General features: G+C 37.1%; 1 protein-coding gene across 8 annotated transcripts in view; it reads right to left on the bottom strand.

The window, feature by feature from the left end:
- sez6b (seizure related 6 homolog b) overlaps positions 1-25,962 on the bottom strand; it is a 169,500-nt gene that overhangs the window by 57,359 nt on the left and 86,179 nt on the right. For all 8 annotated transcript variants that reach the window (XM_043221529.1, XM_043221528.1, XM_043221530.1 and 5 more), the window contains 2 exons: positions 21,395-22,126; positions 19,873-20,006 (listed from right to left, as the gene is read on the bottom strand). In XM_043221529.1, the coding sequence (XP_043077464.1) occupies positions 19,873-20,006; positions 21,395-22,118 (858 nt within the window). In that variant the 5' untranslated portion in view covers positions 22,119-22,126. The remainder of the gene's footprint in view (positions 1-19,872; positions 20,007-21,394; positions 22,127-25,962) is intronic.

The raw sequence follows: 25,962 nt of genomic DNA, 5'->3' as shown, positions 1-25,962 counted from the left end.
GTACACATAAAGGACCAGAATAACCCCAATACTGAACCTTACCAACTGCTCAATGCAAAATAAAATTCAGTTATGCTAAACTCAGTGCAACACCCCACATCCAGGTACGCCACTACAAAAGATGCCACACTACAGATGCCAAGCTAAAAACAAATGCCACATTTAGGAATTTCTCAACTGACAGACAGTCTCAGTGCAGTGTGTGGCATTCACTTCTATGCACATCACTGCTTATGTGGGTCACACACGCCTCAAGCTCTCCCTACATGAAGGACAGCAGATGACAATACTGATCTGATATAGAGTGGTCACCAACTGCGCTCCTTCTCTCTCTCTCCCATTGCCAAGCAAGTTAGCACTGCTCTGAACCCATCAGTTTACAAGAGCAGAGCTTGAAGTGGATTGTTTGGATTTGATTGATGTGTTTGTGCATTCGGCGAATTCTCATGGAGCTTCTCTTTTATGCAAATCCAAGTCACGTAAAAGTCGAACAGTCCCTCGTGTCAATGTATAAGAATAGAAAAAGCCCAAAAGCCCTGCTCTTTCGTTCGGTTTCTGCTGCGTTCATCTCTTGCATTCCCATGGCTCCGTTTCTCTGGGATAACAGGAAGGATGGAAATCTCCTCTAATTAGCGGGGTCCATTTCTCTGGAGCCGAGAGAGACGGGTTGGGAAGGGAACGCTCTTGTATTTGGGCTGCTAATTAGAGCCTGTAATTAAGAGCAAACAGGAAATGATGTAGCACGCGTACACCGGTACAGATCTGGGCCATAGGTGCGGATGAGTTGAAACGGGCAGGAGAGACATAGGGTCATCTGGAGAGATCAGGGAGCTGGTGCTATATTTAGGAGTGCCTCGAGTGTAGAAGAGGAGAGATGAAGAGACCCATCTGTGCCATCTGGAGGGGCCATACCTAGGCAATCCATCTGACAGCCGTGCGAAAAATCGCAGATGGACTCCGGCTCTGACGGCCCTTATCTTGCTCACCTCTCCCCTCGCACATTACCCAAGGAAGACGAGCCTCGTCCGGCACGCAGACCATTGTGCCACAAATGATCAGACACGTCCTCCACGTGTCATTTGCGTGACCTTCCTCGCTGAAACGGCGTATCGCTGCAGACCTGAAGCCGGTGACGAGATAAAGAGGAACCCTGAGATTAACGCTCGCTGACAGGCTGAGACTTTTGTCACGCCGTACAAAGACGACACTCATTATTTTCCATTCTATTTGAGCACCTGAATAATCCACTATGAATAGGCCCTGTGAATACTGATATTCTTCACAAGATGTAAGGAAAGACTGAACACAGAAACGCTCTCATTACCTGTAGGAAAGAAATGTCACAAATGACATCTCTTTAATGTCTCAATTGTTTCTCCCAGACAGAAACAAGATTTAATAGAGAGCAAATGAGACTTGCTTAAATCTCCTGCTTCTTAGAGTAAAAGCCCGCAGTGTCAAATGCATCTTCTCTATCATTACTGTGTCAAAATAAGTGAATGCGATATTACAGAATACGTGTATTCCATATAAAATAATAATTTGTCTATAGATGTCAGCCTGTACAATTCTTTTCTTCTGTGGAACATAAAAGAATATTTTGTCAATACAATTTAGTTGTGTCTGTGTGTTTCAAAACACAAAAAGTGTAAACTATGGCTATAACAGAGCATAAATAACTGCAATTTCCAACCAGTTCTAAATATGAAAAATCATTGTGTTAATTTATTCTACAATATTCACAGCATCTTTACATATCATGAGAAAGCTAAAAAGAAGGAATTAGAAGTAGCAACAATTTTTTTCTTCTGTATTGTGTACATTCTGTATATGTGTACATTCTGTATATGTGTCAAAAAGTGAATATTTTATTCAATAGATTAGTTTTAGTGTGGATTTTGAAATGTATGGAAGGATTTTTGCAATTTTGTTAATTGCACTAAAACATTGCAACAGACGGTAAGTTTACAGTGCCAGTATTATGGGTTATCAAAGGTTCATATTTTGGTTTTAGGAGTCCCTAACAACAGTTTGACATGCATGCAAGGTCAAAAAACACTTTCATTGCCATACAATGTGCATTTATTTTTATCTTACCTGCTCAACGACTCCCACATGATTTGTTCAACGAATACATTTTTCCAACCCCCTCCGTTTGTGAGCAGTGTTTTAACGCTCCAAAAGAAGCACCTAATGGCAAAGAATGAATTTTCATTTTCATTTACTGGGAGGTCAATACGCTAATGTTTCATGGTCACATCAACATGAAACGGCTTGGGATTTATTTTAAAAATGACTTGTTTCAGTGATTCAGAATCAACTCATTCTTTGAGAGACAATAGCTTTATACACGGTGCACTTTCAGATTTAAAATTTTGCAGGATGTTTTCATTCACTTCAAAAATCTACTTTTTTTTTTTTTTTTTCCAGAAAGGCACTTTAAGAGGGCTACATTACTGAAGTAGTCCTTAATATCTCACCAGAGAAAAGTCTGTCGTTTTCAGCAGAAAATTAAAAAATTTGAATTAATGAATTTATTAGAGTGATATCAATAACGAGCATTTAGATAACATGCAGAGTGAATTTTCATGTCATGCTGACTTTAAGTCTCCCAAGCTATAAAAGCAACCACTCCAATAATCCAATAATATTTTCCTGCTGCAATAACCCAACCTGCATCAAATTCAAATGCAAATGTGCAATACAGCTTGGTAACACATTTGCTGTCACCTAATGTGTTTCTTTGCTATAAAAAAGAAAACACACTAAACAGGCTCCTATTGTACTGACCGTTCAGCCCTGCCACTATGGGTGTCTTCATGCTTGTAATATGTGCATCACACTTATGTCACAGACTTTATCAGCATCCAATTACCCTGCTGTTGTTCTCAACATGTGGGAGGAACAAAGAGGGTGGGGGGGTGACGCTGGCCTTCCTACCGACAGGGCATTCACACACTCTCCATGTCTGCGCTTATCTCGTTTTAACATTCACCTCAGCCAGTCTCTTTTTCATTATCACTACAATCTCCTCGCACGCCGCACCAGAAATTGGTTTTATGCGACGCGGCTGAATAACGGCAGGGAAATTGCAGAGGAAGGCAAATCTTGACAACATGAAAACAAGGGCAGGGTTATGGAAAAAAAATGAGTATAAATAAAGGGTGTGTAAAGGGTGGGTGGTCTATTATGGAAGCTGAATAATGATTTTAGAAACAGAAAGATGAAGGCAGAGTTCATTTGGATACAGTACTGAGCAGAGTTGAGGATCTTTTCAATTAGAGATGGAGGAAATTTCCGATTCTGCTGTTGAAGTCGTCTCCGGAGACATTACTCAGCAAGAAAAGTAGTTCACACAGCAAATTTTCTTTCATTTAAAAATATTTTCCCTCTAAAGTTTCCCTGAAGATTAATCATCCTCTTATCGTTTTGCTCCAGGTGCTTCATTTATTCAAAACAACCATAGTGTGATTTGGGTTAAGCTGATATAAACACAAGGACAGAATTTCATCGTCGGCATCTTTTTCCTTCTGTGCACGCCTGTGCTGCCCGTCATTTCGCCACATAAGGCAACGAAACAAAACAATCTCAATATTACGGTATTTTTCAGCTTCGTGTCAAGAACGATTGTCGAAAACCAAGCACATTCTGACAGTCACTTTCAAAAGGCACAAAGAAGATCCACTGAAATGTGCTGCTTGCATTATTCCCAACATATCAATTAAAGATTCCTCTTGTTTCCATTAAGAAACCATTAAAATCCATATTGAACAAGCAACACACATCAGTCACTCCTCTTTTGTTTATGCAATCTACAAGACAAATAGTCAGAGCGTTTCACAGAGACAAGTCAAAGCTGACATTTCACTGAAATATTGATTCTCTTTCTCCATTAGGTTTGTCTGCCTGAGCGAAAAGGGAATATTTATAATAATGACACTAGCTAGAGCCCTGTCATCTATTCTTCTTAGCAAATGTGTTGAGAAAAGCTTCATAAGCTATTTGTCATTTCATTTGATTCAAGTGGCCAGTCACTAGAGAGCTGTTATGCGTGGTAGCAACGGTTATGTCTCAACAGCATCTCTCTAGTTTTGTTTCACCCTCATTACAATTTTAATAAGTTGGGATTAAATAAAACCTGAGAGACTAATACTCCTAGCTTCATTCATTAGAGAAGACAGAAAAGTAAGCAAACTTATCTAGGCCTAACAATAGTAAACATCATCTGGAGATAAAGCTCACGCTGAGCCCTGGATGTTTGGTCTGGTGATAATAGGAAGGGCCAATAGACACAAAAGAATGAAAAGAGAGGCCTGCAACGAAAAATACCTGGTGGGACTGTTGTGATACTCTGCAGAAAAACAGAATCTAATCTCCAAACAAATTTCGCATTGATCCTACGGAACAAGGTACCAATCTGGCATGACAGTCTGTGATAAACTTCACTAGAATACGATCAATCCTCTGTTGTACTTAATCCAAGACAAGCAGTCGGCAAGCTGTGCAAATTCCCCAACCATCCTCTCAAAAAAGTCATTCATAAAACCACAGAACAAAACTTTGCATTAAGCAAAATTATGTATTTATTTACATCTTATATGGCATGTATTTCATGATAGCATGTTTTTGTAAAAAAAAAAAAAAGAAGAAGAAATTAATAGTCTTATTCAGCAAGGATGCATTAAATTGATCAAAATGCCTTGAAGGAAATAAATGCCTTTACATTGTTACCAAACAATTATTTTTGAAGTGTTCTTTTCAACTAAGAAAAAACGGTCTCTCAGGTCCTTCAAGAATATGAAGCAGCAGATAATCCCCGAAATCAATGTTCTAAATTTGACACAGAAGGCTGGAGTAATTCAGCTTCGCCCTTACAGAATAAATTACACTTTTAAACATACTAATATAGAAAAATGTTATTTTAAATTGTAATAATATTTCACAATATCACCACTGTTATAATTTTAATTAAATAAATACAGCTTTTGCAAGCATGAGAAACTTTCGAAAACAAACTAAATCTATTTATTTTCAAAACTTTTTATTAGAAATTATATTACCAGCAATGTCATTTGAGTGAGGCTCTGAAAAAAAAGTGATCAAGTGCCTAATCATCTCATTTTATACAAAGCTTTTATTTCTATTCCTTTTTATCTATTGGTTTCATTCTGTTTGCTTGTATAATGCAACATTTATTGTACCAAACTAAATTAACCTTTAAAATACATAAAATGCATCATTCAGTCTGAAATTCAGTCTCTAACTGTCACTTATAAGACATTCAGTCTTCAGTATTCGGATTTATACAAACACATAGAGCTCATCAGTCTTCATTGTATCTTTCTCCCATTGCTTTTCATTAATCAAAAGCCTAACAGTTTCTTTTTGTAAAATGGATTGAATAATGAACCGATGTCCCATTTCTCTTTCTCGCTTTTGCGTTTCTTCCTTCTTGTCTAAATTTCCTCTCACTGAGCAATTCGCAATTCGTCTGTGGCTGAGCGAACATGCCTAGATGTGCATTTTAAAGGGTGCAGAAAATTGAGGCTGAAATCTTCCAAAAGGTGACCTCTGGGAGTCCGGGGGCAGAGCGAGGCGAGAGAGGGGGAGAGCCCTTGCAACAGAATAAATCAAAGGGAGCTGAGAGGGCTGCAGAGAGCTGATAGCTGACCTGCCGAGGCCAAATCACCACAAAAAAAACCCACATACGCACTCATACGCACGGACACAAACACACTCACACCTGAAAAGCTTCTAAAGTACAGCGCTGCACTCTCCACATCTAAAAACCCTGCCTCAGCCGCCCTGGACAAACTTCAAATCCCTCACAACAATAACACGCTACAAAAGAGACCTGCAAGAGAGGCTGCAGGCCTGATGATGAGTAATGGACTCCCTCATCTCGCTCTTCATATTACTCCTTCTATATCTCTCTAACTCTGTCTTTTTACTTCTCACTCGCTCCATTTCTATTTCTCTCTCTAGATTGAAGTGGCTTTATTGACGCGGTAACAAAGCTTCGCATTCCCAATGCATTAGTAATATTATATATACATACTCTTCCTTTTTCTCAGAGGAGAGATAATGCAAAACAAAACAAAACAAATATTGCAAAATATGAGCTTTAACAATGGGTAAAGCTATTATTCTAAAATAAGACCAGTGGACAGAATATCTGAAGGAGGTATAGTTTTTTTTCTATTTATAATATGCACAAAATCTGTAAAAAAAATCTGCGCAAATGAGTCAAACTGATGGAAACAGATTAAATATACCTAGACATCAACACATTTATGGCATGATGATGTTCGGATTTAAATTAATTATATGAAGTTCAAATAGGCATGAAATGCTTTAGAAAGATAACAGTTTTTAGTATTAACATTAATGAAGAACAATCATACAGGACAGAAACCAAAAACAGGTGCATTGAAAAGGGCTTTGTCTCCTTATTTAAAAAAAAATAAAGTTCTTAAAAATAATAAATCATTGTAAAACAATAGGTATTACATTTTTTTTATTAAACACACACGCGCACAAAACTGTGTGAACACTTCTGAATAAAACTTCCAAAAATAAATAAATACATAATTTAGTAAAGATTTAGTAAATGTTTACTATTATACTAATATTTTAGTAAATATATACTAAGCTTTACATTTTTATTTATTTTTGAATATCTCACACTGTATGTATATAAATTTATTAATGTAAATATAAGTTTATTAATGGAAATATACACTACATACTACATAGTCAAGTGCATTTTGAATGCAACTTCCAAAAATGACTAAATACATAAAAGGAAACAATTATATTATATTTTTATCAGTACACTATTTGTGCAAAAATCTACTAAGCTTTTATATAACATTTTTTTCCTTTGCTCATGTCTGATTTCATACCGTATGCACACACACACACACACACATAAACAAAAAGTTGTATTTTGTAAGTGTATTCGCAGCTTTAAAAATACATAATTAAATAAATAAACAAGAAAAAATAAGCAATTAAATTACATAATTGCTATTTGTGTAAATATCTATGCCTTTATAAAGTATCTTTCATTTTTATATTAAAGCATTTTTATAAAGCTCATGTCTGATCTCATATAGAGGACAAAGTGAGTGGGACCGCCAGAGCTGCCCCTTTAAAGAAAACGGCGCATTACGCCCCCGTTCTCTACCTCTTTCTCACTCTATTCATCTCTCTCCCTCCCACTATACACTATATATTCAGTTTAAAATACCGCCTATCTCTCTGGCCCTCTCTCTCACTATATCCCGCATTTGGTCTGACAGTATGGACTTGCAGGGGAAGGCAGTGCCATGGCCCGGTGGCACAAGGTGGAGCTGGTATGGAGCAGAGCCAGAACTCACAGCTGCTTCATGGGCTGCAGAGATTAGAGCCATTTAATGAAACCAGATCTGAGTCAGACACTGAGCTGATATGACAGACGCCCGATGTCCCCTGCCAACTCATCCCTATAAATCTATCATCAAAGAGCAGACAAGTGGGTCAGTGGCGAGCGTGACGACTGGAATGGGAAGCTGCACCGAACCCTTCAGAGCTGGAGGCCAGATTTATGTACTTCTGTGCGACTTTGTAAACTATCAATTCTCATTTAGCCAGAACTGCAAATATAGATCTGATATAGAAATGTCACTTTTCGCCAAGGTCGTATCTATCATCAAGGTCTATATGTATGCTTTCTGAATGTTATTTTCTACTTATATGCTCGAGTTGTTTAGTTGTTATTAATAGTACCGAATGCTAAGTTAAATGTACACAGTTTTAAAGGTGTAACATTTTTAATTCTCTCATCATTTACTCACCCTCTATTAGTTTGTTTCTTCTGTTGAACACAAAAGATGGAACAAAAACAACAACTATGGAAGTGTTTGTTTCCTTCTAAACAAAAGCAGAATTGTATTCTTTTTTTTTATAGAGCTATTCCTGTCTAATGTAAGTGCTTTCATTTTGATTATTTCCCCTCCAAAACTACAGTTTTGTTGATCTTGTGAATACAACCAAATACCAACTGTGTCAACCTTCAGAAAACAGCATGATTGAGAGAGTGAGACTGCATACAAGTTTAGTATACATTAAATCAACTAACTTACATTTCAGATGCAGTATGCATTCCTTGTTTCCACCTTATTCCAACTATTTATTCTATAAATAGTTCCAGACTTTGAGCAACACCCAATAGCAGCATTTACTCCCTGAATGAATCAGCACTGTTAAACAATTCGTCTGAGTGAATGATTCAATGATTTGTTTGTAAAGACATGCTAGTTTAATTATCTCTGTCATTGAAATATATGATAAATGAAGCAAGAGCGGTATGCTAGTATGCCGTTCCACTAAATCACTTATTTTATGTTCCTGAATGAGAATGTGCTTTTTAAATAAATTGACTGAAAATAAGATTCATGCCTTACTTTTAGATATAGTTACTTGTTTTCACCTTCTGGCATAATGATGTAATCTGCAGAAAGATTTATTGAAAAATCCTCACCACTGTGTCTGAGGCACGCTGATTATGTTTGATTTCAAAGGAACAATAATAAGATTATGCCAAACTACTTCTGAATCACTTTTAATACAGCTTCTTCTTTGTTGTCCATCCTCTAGATATGTGAATAGCGCATTTGCAAAAACAGATAACTCCATTTTAACCCTTAAAGTGGCACTTTTTTTTTTTTGAAGAAGGCTGGATATTGACAAAAGCTGCAGAAGATTTCAAAAGCGACTTAAAAAGGGCTTAAATATAGAGATCCAGTGCAAATGAGAAAAATGCTGGGCATGACCCAGAGTTTATGTGGGGTGTAAATATAGTCATATAATTAGCATATTATGACATCATCCAGGGTGGTCTATGCAGTAAGATGTTTTGCGAATAACTGATTGTAGCATTGTTTTTAGATAAACAAGTATGTTAACTTAGCATATTTCTTAAATATCTGCAAACATATTATAGTATTTGTATGCTTTAGAATTAAAAACATACATACAGAAAAAAAATATATATATATATATATATATATAAATATATATAAATACACAAACATACATATATTTTGAATATATTAACGTATTTACGTTTATATATATATATATATATATATATATATATATATATATATATATATATATATATATATATATTTACATTACGTTTGTGTCTATATTTATATTACTATTATATAATTTAAACTATACTATTTTTTATTAACAGCATTTTTCAAATAGATCTGAATAAATCAATAGATTGTAAATGAGCTTCATGTCACTGACCCAAAAAACAATTTGATCTCCTCCTCACCTCATTGCTTCGCTATGCACGTGAAGGTTCATTAAACATTCCAATGAGCCAAAAAGATTTTAAATTTGTATTATTCAACATATCCATCATATGAATCACGTTCAGAAGAGCAAACAGCATCCGCTTCATTTAAACCTCCAGAACACAACAGCAATAGCCCTCTCTAACAGTTGTCGTATATGATTTTAGAGTAAAGTAAAGTGGTGTCGACAGCAGCGTTCTCTCTTTGAGCGAAAATGGCACTGAAGCGGTGTCAGAAAGGATTACGCGCGGGAGAACTCGCCCTTGGTGGCCAGCGACCTTCAGGAAGGGCGGGGGAGAGACGCGGCCTGATGTTTAGGAGAACGACGTGCACGTAAAAGCCTTCGGGCTCAGACGGGAAAGGTGAAAGGCTACAGCCACCGCCGTCATTCTGCGTTTTTCGCCCCATCTCACAGGTGTATTTGAGGAGATAAATGTCGAGCACGGTTCACGAGCACCTTTTAGAGCTTGTCTGTGCTTTCACGTCCCCTGTGTGGTGTTATGACTGCATTATCATAATTTGATAATTGTGTTCTCTCAGCCCTTTGGAGCACTATTGCAAAGCCTTGCTAAAGCAATAGAAGTGTAATCGTAGTACAACAGAAATGTGGCGACAAAAGACCAGGCAGTGATTAAATGTGGTGAACGTAATAGTAAGTAAGAGAGAAAGAGAGAGAAATAATGACAAACAAAATGATGCTTAAAGGGATTCTATCACCATTTACTCATCCGCATGATGTTCCATCTTCCTTGGAATGCAAAGGAACGATTTAGAATAGTTTCCTAGGTAATTTTTTGCTCTGCAATTACAGCAATGTAATGGTGACTAAAGCTTTTGAGCTTAAAAATATAATACAAAAGCACCATAAAAAGTATAGTAAAAGTCATATGAGTCATGCATTATGTTCCAAGTCAAATTACAGATTTTGTGAGATGAAGTCAAAAATATGACGTTATTATGATTATTTAATCGGCCAGTGAAACTGCATTTAATTGGTTTGTTCTCGAAAAATACTAATTCAATCTGATTTTGCGAATCAATTTATTTAAAAGATCCCATTCAGAAGAACTGTTCTTGTAATAAAACTAGACACAGGTGAAATTCTTAATAATTTTAAAATAAAAATTTGTGCCTCATTCAACGTGAATGTGAAATATAGTAAAAGTCATACGAATCATACTTTTACCATGTATTAATGAGCATTTTTCAGTGCACTGTCCCTTTAAGATGAGTACCTACTTAGTCTCTCTCTTCTTGGCCCTGTTGTCAGCTAAAGAAGGCCAGTCAGTTTGTTCTCACTTTAGAACAAACCATTGCCAGTTTTTGATGAAAAGTGTGTGGGAGAGCCGCACATGAATCACACATTTGGCTGTATTGACAGTAGAAGTGTATGAACATGCTTGGTTCTTCCTTATGGTCAATATGGAACCCAATATGCAAGCCTTGTTCCAATGAATCATCCAACTGCATGCTTCACTTTAATTTTTCATCAACACACACACCTCGTTATCCAGCCTTTTAGCATTTATCGACAGGTGAGTGCCAATTAAATTCTTTGGGTGTCTGAGGAGACAGATAACGCCCCTTCAATCCCATTCTCCAGTCCCGTTCCCAGTTTCAAGGCCCCCTGTTCAATTTAATGCATTTCCAATTTTAACCTCACGTACGCAATCCACCAGGCCAGAAAGGTTTTAATAGGCGTTGGGGAGAATTTGCTGGAAGGCAGAGCTGCTCACTACTGCCTGACTTTCATTCCATGGCCCTTTTCATTCTCCGCATGGAGGCGTACGCTGAATGATGGTGACAATAAAATGAGCCCAACAAGATGGCTGCAGCTAAAATGTTGTTGTTCGAATGCATGTTATATCAGAAGGCCCTGATCGGGGGGTAAAGGATGGAAACTGTATTTTGAGAAGATGATGGAGGAATTAAAATACATAGCAAACTGGTATTGATTGGATTGGGATTGGACTGAGACCCGAGTGTAAAACAAGAGTGACCCTTTGTAACAAGAAATCATCATCAGACTGTCTGTCACCGTCTGTTCCCATCTATTAAAAAAAAACACATCAGTACACACGCTGGATACCATGGAAACAAGCGTGCGGATCTATGGTGGGGGAAAAAAGCAAAAATGCAAAAGGAAGTGGATGACATAAAAATAAAGAGCAAACAAAGTAATAAGGGCCAGAATCCTGTCAAATAGGTACAGTAGAAAATATGTATGCATTTTTAAATATATTTTATTTTATATTCTACACTGTATTTACGATAAATATGCTAAATCTATACTACATTTTTAGTGCTGTCAAACAATTAATCACGATTAATCAAATCCAAAATAAAAGTTGTTGTTTACATAATATATATGTGTACTATGTATATTTATTATGTATATATAAATACACACACCTACAGCATACCGGCCTATAGTACTTACATAGAACATAGATAGTACATAGATACTTATATTATATAAACATTTTTCTTAAATATGCACATGCAAGTGTGTCTAATTATACACATGCAATAAATATACACAGTACACACATATATTATGTAAAAAAAAAAACTTATTTTAAATGCAATTAACCGTAATTAATCATTTGACATTTTACATTTTTGCTTATTGTATTTTTTACTTTTGCAAGCGAAGATTAAAAAAAAAAAAAAAAATCATTATTCCAAACTTTTGGCCACCACTGTATAATGATCTTGAATATTAACAATTATTATAACTATATTATTATACATGATCGGTTTTTACATTTTCAGTTTATGGATACCACAGCTAAATTGTCACATTTGATAAAGCAATACGTTAAGGCTTTCAAAACACCAAATCCAGTTGCTGATCTTCCCATCTAAAATGCAGATAAGGAACCCTGTTTGCTGATCACACCTCAGTAAAACGCCACAAGAGACAAAGAAGCGCGAAACCCTCCGCCCAGACGCTCGCTCCTCAGATATCTGTGACGAAAAAGACAGATCCAATCAGTCAGAGAGAACCGGCAGGACAGAAAAGCGCATCGTCAGGACAAACACAATTAGTCAAGAGGAGAACTGCACGGCAGTGCACTAACACCGGTTTCAGATATGCCACGGGGCGGTGCGCCTTGAAATAAATGACGCTTGTGGGACGTTGCGCCCATGTGATTAGGCACGGCTGACTTTCACACTCTGGATCTGTAATTAATTCCGATGGACGCTGATAAATTAACTGAGTTCCCTCACTCAGGTGCCCCTGCATTCTAATGCATGAAGCTTATTGTACAATAGGCGCCCTGCATTAATCAAGGGCAATGGGAAATGACATTGGCATAAACACTCAAGGGTGTCTCATGCCTGGCATGTGATCCGTGCAGTTACATGCACATTACTATCAGATTAGAATGACAAGCCTCACATTCGTTATTAGAGCTCATTTGAAAAAGAAAATGCTAATTTTACCTAATGCAATAAGTTAAACGGATTCCAAACAAGTGTGTGACTTGATGATTACACACCACTGAAACAAGCAAGGATAAGTCAAATCTAGCATAAAGCCTCTCTGGTTGACTTGAAATCATTATCAGTGAACCATTAAAATGTATATCAAATTTTTAAACAGCAAAATGGCGAATACATCTACTCTAAATTCATTATTAGGTCTCAAACCAATTATTTAATACTAGAGGAACAGTTTTAATATTTATATTATGGTAATCTACTGGAAGATGTTTGGTTGTTCTTTGGCTATGTTAAAATTGATTCCTTATTATCTACTGAATACTGTGTGCAGTACATAATGTATAGTTCACTAAAATAATGTTAATTTTAAAAAAAGCAGTCAGTAAGAACTGTCATCCAATCATTTGTATTCAGATCAGACCTTAAATGTTTTAAGCCAAATCAAATAATGAGTCAAGAATGATATTTATTATTTGCAATTTTGTTTGTATTATGTAATGTAACCATATGTTCTGAGTTTTTGTGATACATCAAAATGTACTTGTTTTATAAATTAACTACTGTTTACTAATACAAATGAAAAAAAAAATTGAGTCATTAAAACCTAATTTAATTTATTTAAATAAAAGTCTGTTCATTAACACAATAATGTTGCAATAATAATTGAAATTAAGATTCATGCAATCTCACTAATTTTACAACTGAGAACTAAAATGCTGGTTTCAAAATAACCCAAAATGTAGACCTTTTGACATTTGGGTCATTAGTAGATAATTTGCAGTTACATTTGGGAAAATGTGAATTATTTCATGGATAAGTTTTATAAATGATAGCAGTCATAAAACCCTTTCAGCTATCATACATTAATGTTGCGTTCTCCTTCAAGAAACGGCGAAAAGTTCCTGGGGGCTTTGAGGGGAACTGAAAAAATTAGGATAGTGGCCTTGTTATAACCTCATTCCACAGCTAAACCGCACTGTTCAAATTTAAATGTGTTTAGCACCAATCCCTCCCGGCTGGTTAAGGCCTTTACTTTTTATGTCTTAAATCTACAAAAGATTAAGCCACATTGAAGTGTCCCCCTGAAAAGGATAAGATTACTGGAAATGAGAAGAAAGAAAGTCCTCTGCGAAACAATAGGATCTCATTTCTACACTTTACACTGGTAAAAACATTTAGTTCTGGCCACGAGCAGCGTCCTGTACAGGCAGCGCTACAAACTGTGTCAGTATAGAGGACAGGGCTCATGAAAACAAGTGACAGGCTATTAATAAAGCTTGACCATTAGCCCTCTAGTTATAAGTGAGCTGTGGAGGAGGGCAGATGAAATTGTACTGTCTGAGATTATTGATCCATGCTATTGAGGAGAATGATACTTCAAACACTGATGTGTGAGGTGAACTGGCTTAAAACCTCAGATGTACAGCATTGAGAGCAGCTTTGATCAGAGAGAAGCTGAAATAGCTCCACATCTAAAAAAGGGAGAGGAAAAGTGAATATTTGAGGATTTGCATCTTACATCTAGGACCAAACTGAGAAACCAAATAAGAGAGATAATGAAATTCACTCTAAAGTACATTCTGGACTAAGCACAATTTCGCTGCAATATCCATCCAGCTCTCAAAAATACATTTGGTTCATTAGAATGAGTTTTTTTAAGCAAAAAAGACATCTGTTATCGGAGAGATGAAGTCCTGAGATCAAAAATGCTTCATTTAAAGAGCCTAATCATTCAGTCCTGTTAATCATCATTATGAACCTATATACAGTAAGCAGCACTCATTTCACCGTTATTCTTTCTCTAGGTAGTAATGCAATGGCGGGTTTAAACGATGTGCTCAAGCTGAGCCTCGGGATCGAGTCTTCATTAAAGAATGCAAGTTCATTTACAATTTACCATCAGGATTGAATGGGCAGTCGAACATTTTATTATTTCTTAATTTGTCTCTTTCTCACTCAGTAGACAGACAGACAGACAGATAGATCAGCTTGTCGGCTTTTGACTCATTGATAGATAGACTATTGATAGATAGACTAGTGACTCAGTGACTCATTTTGACTCAGTCATAAGATTTTTAAATATAAAGGTTCTTCAAACTCCAATGATTCCAACGTGAATGAAATGAGTACATTTCTAAGCACACACATTTATTTCTTTTTAAAGGATTTATTTTTCTTTATCATAGACACTCTAGTCACTGACCCAATTATGACCACCATTTACACTAAATCAATAGAAATAAACACACAGTCCTTGAGAAACATAGAAGATCCTTGCAAAGGTGCAGAAATCTTTTTAAGCAAAGCACTTTGTTAACCTGACTCTTTGAAGGGACCCTGCCAATGGACTTCTGGGTGTTTAACTGTCCAGCTTGACAAATACATTCAAATCAATCTCAGCTATCAGCTCAGACAGGCTGGAGACCAAACTATATTTATTGAACTGTACAGAGGACCCACTTAATCCAGAGCAGTTAAGAATATCGACCCTCGGTCAATATCCATGCGCCACCCATGGTTCTGGAGACGGCTTATGGATCCCTCTCACTCTGGTGGACAGCGGCTTGAGTTTTGACCCTCTCGCTGCTCACGGTGCTGTTTAAGTATCCAATCCATATCGCCATATCTATCCATGGAGCACACTGACAGTTTCTGCACACACTCTGGAATATCTGTGAGTCCATTTAGGAGAGCTATCCGGACTGAGATGCGTTATCACCGCACTGATGAGTCAGCGTGAAGGGGAAAAAGTCGTTTAGGCAGCACCGAGATGCTAACCATAATAAACTGAGCATTTGGCCAAGAAGCTGGGAATGAATAAAACAAAATCAGAAATCTACAAACTGTAAAGCAGATAACTCCATCCATCTGAATGGCAGATGCTTTATTCCTCATGAAATGGTCAAATGGTAGATATTTCAATAACTTCAATGTTACAACTGACAGAAAAACTGTAGTTGACTGAAATATGTTAAACATACTACAGTAATTTCTCTTCATTAAAGGGATAGTTCGCACATAAATGTGTCATTATTTACTCATCCATGTTGTTTCAAACCTGTATAACTTTATTTTGCAGAACATTTCCGTGTATTGACATGTTTCAAATGTTCGTGTCTAAACAAAGAAAGTCAAGAAAGTGAAAAGCAGCACTGGCCAGTGGTCACTATAGAGTTTAATTGTATGCAAACTCAATAGAGGCCAGTGCCGTTCTGAAGCCAATAGTGCTCTCTTATCTTTTCCAATGTGTCTTTAAAGAATAATATAAAAAGTAATGGTTCTGTGGTGAAGTAGTTACCAAGGACTCAAACACTCAAATCCTGCCCTTCTATTTTTACTTCAGATGTGGATATTTACTTGCCAGTGGCATATTTTTTCCATTATGTAGGTGGGATGACAACAAGGACAGACAATTCTAGTGAGGAAAGAAATGAAAATAGCTTGGCAATCAACACCTAAAATGGCTGCACAAACAAACAATAAGAAAAAGCAAATATACTGAGATGTATCTAAAGCAATAAAAGATAAATATACAAGCTGCAGCAATTTTTTGTGTGAAATTTCAAGCAATTAGTAAAATCAATATATCTGTAAAGCAGACACACAAAAAAACGTCTGTACAAAACTGTTGAGATTTGTTGAAGTCTTAAGACCCCGATATACTTCAAACAAACTTTTTCCTTCTTCGTTTGAGGGCAAAAAGAAGTTTGAAAAGGCTGAGCGACGGTATTCTGACACCCCCATGCTGCTGGAGGCGGGGTTTAGATTCATTTAAAGGCGGGGTTTAGATTCATTTAAAACATGACGAGTCACTCGTATGTAGCCTATGAGTTTGATTACCTTTATAAATCCACTTTGAAAGAAGAAGAAGAACAGCAGCAGCAGTATGATGCAATATTTATTTGCTTGCTACCTTTCCTATCATTCTTTTCATGGCTTTGGAAAACTTGTATCTTATGTGTTTCCTTATGTCGCCTTTTGCCTTGTCTTCTTTGGCCTCGTTTTGGCCTGATTTTGTTCGAAATTACGTCATTTTAATTTGTTCTTCGATTTCATTTGAATTATATCGGGGTCTTTATTAGGTTTATATTGGAGCTGTGTATATATTTTATAAAACACATTTTCCAGTCCTTGCCTATTAGGCAAAGATGGAATGGTCTAATGTTGAAACCTGTAAGAACAGACTCATTGCTGTTGATGCAGAAATTAGGCCAAAACGTTTCAGTTTTAAAACCACAAAGTGGTTCAAACAAGGTAATAACAAACCTTATTTTTAATGTTTAGCTGCACAAAAGCAGTCAGCTGTGCTGCTCAATGTTGCAAACAGGTATTTGTTTTCATTTTAATTTAAAACTATTATCAAAATCATAAAAAAAACTGTTTGAAGCACAAATAATTGTACTATTTATTGCACTTGTTATTCTTCCAATTATTTAACTAAAGCAACAATATGAATCACTGAATCTGGGCATTCACAGAAAATAGCTTACTTCCATGTTGGAAAATAAAGTTTGAAGCTCTAGGTGCTAGTCTGCACTCCTCAGCACCCCAAGATTCAGACTCATTAAATTTCCAATGTGCCATCTTGCTCTCTTATTAACTTGGTAATTGTTTACAAGCAGTGATAATACCCAGAGTCATGGCAACTGTCATGGCTGAGTGGACAGAAGTGATCTCCAAGCACCAGGCTGCCATATTAAACATCTACTCTCTGTCCAAAACAGAATTGAGAATGAGGATGAGCTATTTTTTCTGCTCTGCCCTAATAGACAAGATATGTCTCGCTTGCGGGCATCATTGGTGTAAAGATCATTACACTAAGCTGTATATTCAAGTACTATTACTTTAGGATGTAAAATTCAAGAGACAAAAAGAACTGTTTTTTTCAGTTTGTTCAATTTACGGTGTGTTTATACTGTCAAGCAACTTCTAATGGAGTGTTTTACAACGTGTAGCCTATTGTAACAATTTTCTCTCTTGTTTCATATGAGGATAAACCTTAAAGTTGAACATATGTACACTATAGAGACACTACAAAAGGTTAATACCAAATCAAAACTAAAATAACAAATAAAAAAACAGCAGTGCCCCATCCACTTTTGTTCTATTAAATTTAATTGGGGAAAAACAGACAAAGTGCCATTGCTTTCATTTAAATTGTCAATATACTTTATAGATATTAATAGCATTGGTATTTTTACAACCCCAAATAACAAGAATCTAGTACTGGGGAAAAGTGTAATATGTGATTTCAAAAATGACATATAATTGGGTCAAATAAGCTCAAATTCAACTTCCATCAAAAAAAGGATGTTTTGGAGGGTGCACTATACAGATGATATTTGAACTCTAGTGAAAGCAAGCGCTGCACTTCCTCAGATGACTCATCTCCATCACTGCAGGAGAGTTCAGCAGGATGTAGCTCTCAGGGGAGATGGAGTCTAAAGTTCAGTATCTGGGTATTAAAGAAAGAGTGAGACACGACCTGAGCTCCCTCCGCTGAGCTCAGACTGATGAGGGTTTAGCCATTTGGCCTGGATCAGCAGGTCAGGCCTGTACAGGTGATGAGCCCTCTGCCCAACACAGCCTTCGACACGCAAGGTCAGCAACCACCCGCCACCACTAATTCCCGATTCCCAGAGGAATCCAGCAGGTAAAGGCCACAGCCATCCAGCAGGGGCAGGAAGCGATCTAAAGAAGCAAACCTCTTTCCATCTTCCTAAATTGAACAATGGAAATGGCTTAAATGCAGTTTAACCTCCCTGATGACCGCCTTCAAAGTCCAAGGTCTTCACGAAGTCTCAATAAGGGATAGTATGGCATTCAGAGAGGCTTCTGGATCAGGGGAAAGCTTAACCAGGACCGATTGAATAAATTAGGCCATAAGAACACAGAAAATGCAAAGCAGGCCCTCGCATTGTCTGAATTAAACATTATTTTTGTCTATCAGCAGAAGGATGGGGCTGCTTTAATTAAGTTAAGAGTTGCCTGAGAGACAGTTTAACAGGAGGGCATTAAAGAATACCATAAACAAACAAAAGGAGTGGACAGATAATCCATAAGCAATTAATTAGGGGAAGAACTGTGTGGCTTCCGCACATATCAGTCACACTGAATAATTGCTGGAAAACAGAGAGATATTTATACACTGTCCCAGGTTAACAAGTCTGTACAAGGAGAGGAGGAATGAGAAGAGATACTCTCCTCCCTCTCACTGTTCTTCTCTCGCTATCGACCAAGACACTACAGCAGCTAGCATGATGGTTGAGAGCCATTTGGTATGCTTGATATTTACTGTTCAAGATATATTAGCTAAACCATCTGGAAGGTCAGGTAGGTAATGGCTATTGTATTTTTTATGAAGGAAGCTGCAGTTAATCATATGGCTGAAGGTGATTTTTGTGAGGGTGCATATCATGGTTCTGTTCCAAACCCTATAGAGCTTCCTTGCTGCCTATACTCTATACACAGAAAACATCCAAACCAAAATGGATTTTAACCAAAAATGTGCTTTAAATGTATATGACAAAAAAGTATACTTACAATTGTTAAAATTTAGCAAGTAAAAAGGTCTTGCAGTGGATGGATTTTTAATAAGACTGAATTACTTGAGAAAACTTTATTTCACCAAACAGGGAATCTCCCAAACTGTTTAAATGCATCAGTCATTTCTGTCAGCTTATGTAGGAACAGCAGCTGCATTTATATGTGACCTTTATGCCTAAAACCCAATTCTAAAAGCTAAAGGTAGTAATTTTTTCTCATAATTAGAGAGAACTGAAAAAAGCAATTTTCTGAAAAGTGTAACACTGTGGCTCTATGGTATTAGCAAAGCAATTCCAAGCAGTTTGAGAGCTACATTGCCTCAACCAATGGTACCTGCTTGCCCGGCCAATGGCAGACAGGGGGCGTGTCTGCAAAACCTGTGTGAAAACAATCCCTATGCTGGAGGCACAGCACATTTCGTACTTAACCTTTCAAGATTAAAGAGCAGAACTGGATTACCACAGTAATTTAGATCGTTTCCAGAAACTGGGTCAATAACAAAAGCACTGTGTGATGAATTTACCTGAATTTCCACCCCATAGCCCATGTAGACTGTCACGGTGTATGTGCAGTCCACATCCGTATTGTACCAACTCCTGGCTTGCTGCGGTGTCTCTATGTAGCCTCCCGGCGATGTGAAATTGGTGCTGCACGGAGCTGCATTACAAAAGGTAGAAGGACAGAGAGAGACAGAGAAAGTGTGCATCAATAGAGGCGAGTCTTTTCTCATTCTCTCCATCTCACTTCATTGCATTCCCTCCCATCTTTAATTGTCTTTCAAGGTTTTCTCATTTTCTTTCTGGATCAACAGGGTCAGTATTCCTGCCCTGCTGTGTAGGAACACGTGGACAATTCAGGTGAAATGGCAGGTGAGCGAAAATTTTCTAGTAGCCTTGAGCTCTTTCTGCTCTGTCGACTCCTTCATCTCCCTCTAGAGTTAAACGTAACTGCTGGTCAAGAGATATGTTCTCGCTCCATATCAATTCATACGCTTGGCTTGGCTATTAGAGATGTGCAAAATTACATACTTTCATATTTAAACTGTCAGTTGCTTGTCTGAAAAACTAGTTGGGTAGTGGTCATAAGAAAGCCCTGTATAACTAGGCTGCATCACTTCTAATGGGGCCAGTGATCATTATATGGACGATTATGCAGTTTACCAACCTTAATAATGGGGATGCACTGATATAAATAATTTTAATTAATACACTATACTATTTTGTTAAAAAAAAAATCAGTCACAACATTTTAATAAGATACAGTGTGAAAACTGGATTTACATTACATTTAAGAGTGTAAGATGGCTAGACACTAGGGGTACAGAAATCATCATGAACTACAATATATCCAATATTTGATGGTGCCAAAAATGATAAAAAGAAAAATTTCCAATATCTGCTGATATATTATATATTGTGCATAAAATATTGTGCATTCCTATTAATATAACTTTTTTAAAGAGTACTATGAAGTCTATATAACCCTAACTATGAATGTCCAAATGTCCCATGCAAAAATATATAAAAATAATAATTAAAGGAAATATAATACATAAATAAAACCTAAAGTACCTTAATAAAAAATAACAAATGCCCCCATGTAACAAAATAAAAAAAAAATAGTTAAATGCCTAAATTCAACTGGAAGTTCAATACACACAAACCTCAAAAAGTATTATTCATGTTAAATAACAGAAACTCTTGCTTTCATAACTTAATTATATATTGTTTTTAAGCTTTTGTTCTGTGACTTTAAAACATATAGCCTGTATTCATTTCAAAATAAATTTTTCAAACATTATAGGGTTAACCTATGTTACATGGGGTTTTTGGATGCCTGATTTTATTGCACAAAACTATCAAAGACCTCATGTAAGCTGGCAGCGAATGCAGTGGTAAGAAACTGCTTTTCCACTGGCATCTCAAAACCCACATCTTTAGGCACAAGCAGGGCAGGTAAACCTCTGAAGAGCCCTGAATTGTGCATCAGGGAACTGGGTAAACAAAATATATTAATCTAAGTCTTGTTGATGGTGTGAATGGTACCTGGCGTCTGCATGGTTGTAATAACCGTTGTAGTGATGATGGTGGAGGTGGTGGTCTCATCATCCAGATCCCCAGACACTGATGATGCTTTTACAGCAACATCACTTCCTGGAGTGCCATTTTCCGCCTTTTCGGAAGACTTTTCTTTGTCTCTTTTCACCGAGATCGTTGCATCTCTGGGCTCGTTGTTTAAGGTCGGAGTGACATCGCCTCTCTCTGTCTGTATGGAAGAAGGTGGTGCAGATGTGTGCACATCAGTGGTGGTCATTGACGCTATGGTCAGGGGTGGTTCTTCTGTGTTTCTCCTCTGCGTTTCTGCTGAGGGTTTGTGTTGGATGTTGGGCACGTGTGGCTGGGTGAGGGCTGCGGCTGATGGAGCCAGTGTGGTGGTTCTGGGTGCTGCTACATCAGAGAATGGAGGTGCGTCCTCGTGTGGAACCAGCTGTGTGGACGGATCCTGAAAGAGATGAGAATTGGATGATGGCATTGTGGGATGGTGAGCTGCCCCTCCGCTGTCTTGAAAATACTGCTCGTGACTTTGGCCCCGGGGGTCGTAAGGCCGGTAGGACTTAAAAGGCGGATGGTGGTCGAGACCACTGTAAGGGGGAGCCGTCGTGAAGAGCGGAAGGTCTCTGTCTGTGTCCTGTGTGGTGTGATATGGATTGGACCCGTCCTCTGCTTCCACCTGACCTCCTCTTTGGGTGACTGCTAACCTCCCATCCATATAAGAACCTAGAAAAGACAGCCAGAGCTCATTATGAAATATATAGTGAGTTTAAAACAGTGATGATCTTGCCAAAAGCATAATTTCTAATGAAAAATGTGCATCGATGAAAGAGTTGATATTCTGAATCAGAGTAAATCATGGTAAATTCCGACAGCGTAAATAATCAATCGCATTCATTTGTATCCAAAAAAATAAAACCACAGTTAGTTCCCTTAACTGCAAAAAGATCAGTCACTAAAAACATAAAATCAATAATTAAAGCATAAAGCAACACAGAAACCTCAAAGTAAATATATAATACTTAGTATACTCAAGTTTTTGTTTTAAAATGTGTTTTTTTCTAACAGTTAGTGATATGCTCTTGTACATTGCTATAGAAGATCCTTTTTGAATTCTCGAAAAACTTTTCTTTGTTAACAGTTTTTATTTATTTTATATGATCTATACAGAAACTTTTGTGCAGTGGAAAGGTTCCATAAAGGTTCTTCATAAAAAGATGAATACCAATTAAAAACATGCAGAAATGTCATACTGTTTGACTGTCATACGACAAATGCAATTTAAAAGACATTCATTATTCATTTTCAAAAATGTTCATAACCATGAAAGGTTGTATGTTTGTTATCATGTTTGCTAAAATATCACACTTAAGTCACTGTCCTATTCTATTTCTTTGTGAAATTACTTTTAAAAAATGTCTTAATTGGTTCCACACCAATTTTTTTTTTCCAGTGTACCTACAGTCAATTGTAGGGTTTGTAAATACCTTCTATTCTTTGCCAGCAATGAGCTTTTTATTTTGTGCACAGATTAAGAATAAGTCTCTGCTACATGGAAAAATATCCATAATAATATTCAAATATGGGGACACTGATTTGGTGGGGACACTGTGTCTCACTATTGATGAAAGACTGGGTGAAATAGCATGAAAAGCGTTTTAAAAAAGGAACAAAAAATAAAATCCTTAATAACCCTTAATGAATGGCAATTTTATGTTTCAATGTTTAAAAATCCATAATAACTGACAATTTTATGTTTCAACCAGAGATTGATAGAGACTAAAATGTAAAAAATAAATGTTTAATTCAGGTAAAACTGACTAAAATAAATAAATATAGCATAAGCAATACTGACTAAATTAAAAGAATATGTTCATGAGAAAAAAATTAACACTGATTAATAAATACAATCATAATGGACGTTCAAACAATGAATCCTTTTTAACCTATTTCAAAGCCAAGCATCATCCCTTGTATAAAGCCTGGCAAAAAAATTCCTCTCTGTACTACCCAATAATTCACCTAATAACATGCGCAGTTTATATGGCTCATGACGCTTTGTGGTTTAGCCATACGAAATTGCAAAGCATTCAAACTGCGGGGTCAGAACCCCTAGCACATTAACAAAATGGAAAAGTATCCACTAAATGGATTATGATTGGAGACGCTTTGAAAACGCCGCGGAGCGCGTGGAGGAAAAAAGATAAACTCCTTCGCCATAATTGTTCATTTGAATGCTCTCTCTCCTCCCCTTGCCAATTAATGAGTCCAAACCTTCATCAGGCGGCACGTCGTAATGAGTGGATTTGAGAAGTGTAGCGGTGAAAATGGATCTCCCCCACCTGCACCTAGTGAGATGTAATCAGCTGGCCTTCAGGAGGCTGCTGCGTTCCGGGGAAACTTTTGATTTCACAATGCTTCATTTGCACCCTAATAGCTTTCTTTCTGTTTCTCGAGTCTCGACTTGCTAATAACCAGCTGCTTCCAACAAAGAAGCCGGTGTATCTGAAGCGCATTGCCACGAAAGGAAAGGAAAGGAGAGGAGAGGATGATATCTCAAACCGAACGGAACCGATGGGCGATTTTTTTCCCCTTATCCTATGAAGTGTCAGAAGCAAAAGATACACATCGTTTCGCCGAGCGGTGATGTGTGTTTTATGAGAGATTGACTTCGCTTTGAGGGTAAAAAATCACATCGACATCTAACACATCACTCAGATCCAGGCAAAATGACACATGAGAGACAAAGCAAAGGGCAGGAAGTCCTCAATTCCTGTCATCTATTTAAAATACAGCCATTTGTAGATCAAGCCCCAAAAGCAGACAGGAATTTTATTTTATTTATTTATTTTATTTTTGAGGAGGACATCGAAATGCAAATAGCGTGAGCTCTAAACGTCAATCAGGGTTTGGCTTTATGATTCATTTATTAGCTGTGCCCTTACATGAGTAATTATGAAATAACCGATGTCAAATTTCAAGGTTGTTAAATTAGACAGGCTGAATGTAATGAATGTGCCTAATGTTATGAGGTGAATTATTATCCATTTCTGGAAAGAACAGCTCACGGAAGTTTGTATCTTGGGAGTTCCTGACTTATAAAAAGCTTCTGAAATCACTATGCATATCACACTCAATGTCACAGGGATTTTGTGCCGCATTCCCAAATGCTTTCCAGTGGAAAAGTCCCATATACCCCCTACACTTCACATAACCCCAACAGTTCATAGTCCAGGCTCCTCTAAAAACTCCAGGCAGGACCAAACAGACGTGGCGCGCTGAGGCAGGAGAGTGTTTGATTTGCTCCATTAGTGCTGGTGGAGTATAAACAGAATCTCTCAGACTGACTTCACTGTCTGTTCAAAGGTCCCTCAGTGCTGTGCTCTTCAATGGCTGGATTTGACTTTTAAATGACCATGAGCCTGCCTTAGAAGCTTTTTACACAAACCAGCGGGGGAGTGTGAGCTTTGTTTTACCCTCTGTTGCATTTTCTCTTAACTTGCAAATAGGTATGTTCACTGAACTCATATTTAAATAGCGCCCTTTATGCGCGAAACACAACGAAGGAAGAATAACTGCAAATAACAGCTGGAGGGAGAAGTGGGGTGTCACTCATGTTTATGCAAAAAGTTGCCCTGAGACATCTGTAAAGAAGCACATCATTTACTAGTCATTATTTATGAGAAGCTTTTATCCAAAGTGACTTACAGTACACGTATTACCTGGGCAATCCCTTTAGAGCAATCTGGGTTCTTTGTTGCTTTTACAACCTCCAAAAAACTGTCCTACTTTTGAGTTCATAAGTTGTCCCCAAGAGTTTTTGTACTTTAGGCATGTCCCAATTCGCGTACTTCTGCACTCTTCCAGCCATTTTAAAATAGTGCGTTCATACTGAAAATTCCAAAAAGGAAAGTTAATTAACAGAAAATAAGAAATGTGAAATGTTGGACAATCCATGCTCTCAACTGACGCAGCATTGGTTACATGCTGGAGGGGGCGGGGCTATTCATATACTTCTAGACAGTGCATGGTGTACACAGTGCATCATTTGGGACACAATATTTGTAAAGTGAGAAAGTGAGAGTTACCAATTAATTACAAAATTTTTATTTTTGGGTGAACTATCCCCTTTAAACAGTATGAACAGATGAGAATGTACGGACCAATAAAAAAGTGCTTAAAGTGCATGTAAGTTGCTTTAAATCTAACATATATCTATCATATACATGACAAAATAATTATAAATGAAAAAAATCACATCTGTGCCAAATGTTTGAGAGAGACTTCTATTACACATTATGTCTAATGTGTGTAAATATGTGGACATTATGAATCAAACTTGTGTAATTTGTTATTCAATAGAATTAAATATAAATAAACAGTACAACAACACAGATGAAAGATGGTCTAAAGGTTTATTACAGGTCTACAGGACAAAAGAAAATTTTTATGCTAGTGTACTTGCTTTAAACACTAATATCAGCATCTAAGACCCATCTCCCAAAGTTCATGCATCAGACGTGTGACCGGAAGAGCGAGTGGTTGACTCTGACAGTAAACAT

Source organism: Puntigrus tetrazona, chromosome 21 (genome assembly GCF_018831695.1).
Source record: "Puntigrus tetrazona isolate hp1 chromosome 21, ASM1883169v1, whole genome shotgun sequence".
NCBI classification, from domain to species: domain Eukaryota; kingdom Metazoa; phylum Chordata; class Actinopteri; order Cypriniformes; family Cyprinidae; genus Puntigrus; species Puntigrus tetrazona.
Note: the sequence above shows the minus strand (reverse complement) of the source record. Positions and strands in the feature narration are given on the sequence as shown.